Source organism: Lepidochelys olivacea (assembly GCF_965140295.1).
Source record: "Lepidochelys olivacea isolate rLepOli2 genome assembly, chromosome: 7".
Classification (NCBI taxonomy): domain Eukaryota; kingdom Metazoa; phylum Chordata; order Testudines; family Cheloniidae; genus Lepidochelys; species Lepidochelys olivacea.
The window spans coordinates 62,765,363-62,771,362 of NC_140417.1; the positions used below are offsets into that span (position 1 = coordinate 62,765,363).

Below are 6,000 nucleotides of genomic sequence, written 5' to 3' on the forward strand. Positions count from 1 at the left end.
CACCCCCTTCCCCAAGGTCCCCGGAGCAGAGAGCGCGAGCAAGCTGCGCTCTGCTTTTCCCTCTCCCCCTCTGTAGCAAGGGCCATCAGCTGATCGGCTGCAGGGAGGGAGAGAAGGAGGGGCAGGAACCCAGCACGTCGGGGAAAAGAGGCGCGGGGAAAGGGGAAGCTTGCCTGCCCTGCAAGGAGTGGGCGGGGGGTGGAGAAGAGTGGGCCGGGCGGGATTTTTAGTGGCACGCTGCTTTCTGCCGGGGTCCCCGGTAGACAGCAGCGTGCCATTAAAAATTGGCTCGCGTGCCGTCGGTTGCCGACCCCTGCTCTAGACTATACTATGGTAGGCACTATCACTTAGCTATCACTTTGGTAGGCACTTTACAAATACCTCAGGAGGGTAGAAGATCTTTGTAATGGGTACAACAGAATACGAACACTCAGATGGACTTGAATAAATGATACTGTAAAAATTCATACAGGATTTGTATTGTATGCATGTCCCACAACTGCCTCTCTAAATGAAATAGCTGTAATCTCTTATCTTGTGGTTCTAAAAGGGTTCACTGTGGCATAATTGGACATGGATGCTTTATTTTTACTGAATAGCAGAGCGATAAGCTTCTTATGGTGTTAACCTGAGTCTATTACTTAGAAAATAAAACTTTGCAAAGATACAAGCTTTTTGACAGATCTTCACAATACTTGATGCTGATATTAATTATCAGTCACTTTATAAGGTAATGTTAATAATTCAAAATGTGATTTATTATTTTTAATGCATTAAACAGTAAATGAAGAGAGCTAGCTTGACTAGGAATTGTAGTTAAATTACTTCAAAATCAGTTACACGTGCACCTGGAAACGTCTTTCTCTTAAAGAAAAGTGTGCCAGACCTACCTATATTCTGTATAGTTGCCACTGGAGAAGGTATTCTGTTTGTAGTCATGCCATATGTTACTGTGTAATAGAGCTCTGCAGCGCGACTGGGATCCTGCGGGACCCGCTGCCATAATGACAGGGGCGGGAGTAAAGAATAGCCCTGCACAGGGCTCTGCTGTGTAATATTTCTATGTACTGTTAAACAGATGCTACCTTTCTCCCCTGGGGTCGTTGAACTTCAATGATGGGTGAAGTGATTTATATTCATAATTCTTAATGAAGTATTCTGATTGAATTAATTGGGCTGTGTATATGAGCACCAGATCAGGCCCCTAATTTGTTCAGTCCTTTGGATTGCTGTGTAAATGTAAGATCGTGTTAGGTGTCTCATGGGAGTGGGTGTAGTAAACTTGCTAAGAAACTTGGTTTGTGAAACAGTCTAGGTGAATCTTTTAACATGCTACTTTGTCCTTTGCTAGATACACCAAGAAGCTGGAACTTCTTGCATACTTTATCTTGGGTCCTGAATCTCTTTGGAATCTTCTTCATTTTGGCTGCACATGAACATTACTCTATAGATGTCTTCATTGCCTTCTACATCACCACAAGACTCTTTTTGTACTACCACACATTGGCTAATACCAGAGCATATCAGCAGAGTAGGAGAGCGAGAATCTGGTTTCCAATGTTTTCTTTTTTCGAATGCAATGTTAATGGTACAGTTCCGAATGAGTATTGCTGGCCCTTTTCAAAACCCACAATAATGAGAAGGTTAATTGGATGAAGAGTACCTAGTTTAATCTAAGTTAGTCTGAAGTATCCGTAACAAATCTTTACAGAACTAGCTGGAAAAATAAGAAAATAACTGTTTCCATCCCTGTGGTCTCCTCATGCCCTGCTTCTTAGAGTCTCCGTCACAAAGTTGGGATTTCCATACTTCACAAGGTAGTAGAAGAAAGTAACGCTAGGAGGCTAGCTAAAGGCTGCCCATAGATCATTATGAATCTGAAATAGAGAAGTCATTATTTCCATTGGCATGATTCTACAAAAATGCTTTAGGGTAGAGAATAACTTACACTTTTTTAATGTGTGCTTTACCTGACTTGCTGTTTTGAGGTCCAGATGATCTCTGGCTCTTGAATGTTTGCCTGTACAAATAATACTAAGTACTAATTTGTTAGCCACTGACTTTCTTTTAAAAATAATATTAAATATAACTTTTTCCATTGAGGCGTGTACACTTACAAAATGAGATTCTGAAGAGTAGCTTGTCAGAATAAGGAAGGCATTTTTGCTCTTTGCTAAACGGTTTCCCAGAAAACTTAAATAAGAATTCTGAAAAAGGTATAATAGAAATGTGTTCTGTATATATACAGAATGCCAAAAATGAAACCGCCTGCTTTTTTGATTTGGGGGTTGTCAGGTATTAAGATGGTGTTTTGAACAGGACTTATTTGGTCAGAGTAAACAGTTTATGCCATTGTCCAACTACTTGGACGGTTCCTTGTTGCATTTCAACAAATGGGTTAGAAATAAAAGCTACATCTGTTGAAAATGAGGTTGAGGTAGCTTTAGTGTTCTAGAGTCACATAGTTACTCTCTCTTCTGTAGGGTTTATCAAACACTTTGCCTAAACCTGTGCATGCTTTTTATGAGCAACTCTTTAACCACTAGAAGAATAGAACCGTTAAATTTATGTAGTGCCTCATAAATAGATGGGGAAATGCATGTAGTGACTTCTTTTTTTTTTCCTTCAGGAAAAGTTTTAAAGCAAGTTTCAGAAATAGTGCTATGCTGATCATCTTTTTTTTTAATTAAATTTTTTTGTCCCAATCCATCTGGAATCAGCAAACATTGAACATATTTGAATGCCTAAGAGTTTTTTTGACAAACTCTATATACAGTAAATGCTTTTATACTTAGTCTTAGCAATTATGAAAATAGACTGGTTGTTAGAAATAAGCTGCTTGTTTATGACCCTAGGAGTTAGTGTCTTAAGCGGTTTAACTTCTGTGATAAGGATCACTTTTTTGAGAGATCCTGATTTTGCTTGGAAAGACCTAATGATTAGAACTGGAGCCTGAAGTAGTGTGTGCAAGCAAGGCACAAACCTGTTAGTGATCTTACAAACCGTTATCCATATATTTTTGTGTGCAGGAAGGTAGCTTTAACTGTAGTTACTCAGATTTAGTGGGGAATGGTAGTTAACTTGAGAGTTGTGAATTGCAACAAATATATAAATGTTAGTGATTCATGCTAATTCACTATCACATAATTTCAGAATGGCTAGCGTGTGAGAAGAGGTAGTGCAATGTCAGCCTCGAAAAATTTCCATGACATTTTGCCATCCTGATACAAACAGTTCAGTCCCACTTTACAGTGACTATAGGAAAACTGCAATACATAGTGTACTTGCTTGTCAACAACAGCAAATTTACCCAATCAAGTAGAATTTTGCAAGACTGAGTTAGGTATTTGAAGCTCCACGATCTAGTATGGTCTCCCATCTCTACATTTATGGGCCTTAACAAAGCTACTTTAAACTTGGAATTAGAAGCAGTAATTAATGAGAGCATATATTACCCACTCTTCATAATGTTTCTTTTAAAAGTTTGCAAGTTTATTTAGTTCCTGTTCCTGGGAGGAATTCCATATCCCAGAGTATCTGTACAAATGCAGGCGCACACCTAGTGTAACTTACATTGCTCTGCAGACTTTGATATCTGTAACATTCCTGTTCTTTAACAAACCTGCTGCTAATGGTAAATCATCCAAACCTGCTGAGTGCTCCCAGCACCTAAAGTAAGGAAATGCACTGACACTTTGCAAAACAGAATCTTTAGTCTCCAAGGACTTATGTTTTTATGATAAACGATCCTTGTTTGCTGCCCTTGCCTTGCTGATAGGAAGAGGCAATCTGAACATTCCTCTCTGGCACTCTGGAATAAAACATCCCCACTTATGGACACACACTTGCTTCTGCAGCAGCCAATAATTCATTGGGCCATTGTTTAACAGTGTTATTTCTTTAACACTTTAATGTGTGTCCAAAATGTGTAGAGATGTATATTCTTTGAGGTTTTTGGAGCCTGAAGTAGTGATACTTCAGGGGGGAAAAGGAATTAAAAATGCAACTACATTTGCAAAGCCGTTGACTCTGAAAGTAACTCCAGACTGCAGACTTCTGTGTCTGAATTGTAGAATTCTTTTTCAGTCTTTTATTTACTCATGTCTAGTAAAGAGAAAAGTTCTATAACTTATCACAAAAGTGTTTACATAAACTAAAATGACATCTCAAGATTTTTATGTGTAATACTTCAAGTTCAAATCTTTGTTTTTGAAGCCTAAACATTCTTGGGTTTTCATTTTGCCTCCAGCTTTATTTATTTCTCAAGTGCTGTTTACATCTAAAGTATTGACAAGTCAGTATTGCTGTTTGTTTTTTTTAATTTGTTTTGAAAATAGGATATTTGCTATCTACACCATTGCTTTATGTATTCACACACTGATCCTCTTGCTGCTAAGAATCTGTTTCCAATATTTGTAACATGCAGGATTCATTTCCTGAGAACTGGGCAGGGTGTTAAGACCGTCAGTCCTTCTGTTTCTTGGAGGTTAGGCCTATCTGCCAATAGACACAAAGGCAGTAGCTCATAACGATTTTCTGACTATTAAGAGAACAAAACATTTCAGGTGCTTTTATTCAGCATTTCAAAACAAGAGTTGGCCCTTAAAGTAAAACTGGCAACTTGATTGAAATGAATTGGTCGGGGGGGGGGGGGGGGAGTCTAAAGTCAAGTGAGGTACAGAATTTTTAAAATGTTTTATACAGGTTTTTCTGCTCCTCTGCTGTTAACAAGTCTTGGTGTTTGTTCTTGCAGCAGAAAGGGTGGGCCTGAATAATACTAAATATGATCAAGCTTGCTGTGCCTCCCCTTTTTATGACCACACACACCTGCCTGCTGCCTCTTCTATTTCATCTTATCTGCAGCTCTTTCTGACAGATGTCCTGTTGCAGAGACTGGGGTAGAACGGTACATGAGTTCCCCCTCAAAACAGGACATGTGTGATGTCATCAGGTTAGTGCTTTATACAGGAAGTGCAAATGATGAACAAACCCATGAAAACGGACTTTCAAACACACAAAGTAAATAAACTGCATCAAATAGAGAAACATTTCTCTAATCTTTCAGTTACAAGGAATACCTGAGATTATTGGAACAATAGGGTCAGATTTACAAATGGAAGTCATTTTTCCCCCAAAACTGATTGTCCCTGTTTAACTTGGCTGAAATAGTTGAGGTATTGAGGGACTCTGTGGCTTAATACTTGAGACAAAAGTGTAAATTCAGGCTTAGATTTTTGGCGTATATAGTGAAGGTGACACGCAAAGGGGAAAGTGCCCTTTCTCGGTCTCGTGACATAAGAAGGCTGAAAGCTATGTGCAATTTTTGTGTGTTCAAAATATCAGGTCTTGATTCTTTTTGCTGGAGGAGTCCTTGGAGGACTGGAAAATTATTGGAATTGTGACACTACCAGAGAATGAACCCGAATAAAAGAAAACAAGTACTTTTTAAAACCGTTTAATGCAAACTCCTGATAAAGACTTTGGAGAGCATCTTTTTTTCAAAGATTCAACACCTCTGCTTTTCAGCTGAGGACTCAAAGCTTCCACTCCACTTCTCTATTCCTTTTTCGGAGTCCTCCAGCAAAAACAGGACAACTCAATAGTTCTGATATTTCTAAGATAATCAAATCAGCAGAAACATTTTAATAAGCCCCCAAGTCTTCAGACTTTCAGGACTGACTTAGAGACAGATCTTGCAAGATGTTAAGCACACAGCTTGAGCTAGCAAAGCACATGCTTCACTTTTTAAGCACATGAGTAGACCCATTAGCTTCAGTGAGATTACTCAGGCTTCAAGTGCTTCCCTGGGTCTGGACCGGTGTGCTCAGCACCATCTAGAACCGATCCCTTATATTATAAATAAGTGGGCACATGATTTTGTTTTCTATTTTAGGTCCCATTAAATCTCCATGCACCATATGGAAAAGATATTGTACTGGAACATGTAAGATAAATGAATGCTAGAAGTAAAGTCACTTCTGTAGAGATGACATCAAATCT

At 38.9% G+C, this 6,000-nt stretch overlaps 1 protein-coding gene across 3 annotated transcripts in view; it reads left to right on the forward strand.

Annotated features, from left to right (window-relative positions):
• SAMD8 (sterile alpha motif domain containing 8) overlaps window positions 1-4,653 on the forward strand; it is a 32,980-nt gene extending 28,327 nt beyond the window's left edge. For all 3 annotated transcript variants that reach the window (XM_084633103.1, XM_084633102.1, XM_084633104.1), the window contains exon 6: window positions 1,352-4,653. In XM_084633103.1, the coding sequence (XP_084489229.1) occupies window positions 1,352-1,656 (305 nt within the window). In that variant the 3' untranslated portion in view covers window positions 1,657-4,653. The remainder of the gene's footprint in view (window positions 1-1,351) is intronic.
• Window positions 4,654-6,000: the final 1,347 nt, after the last annotated feature.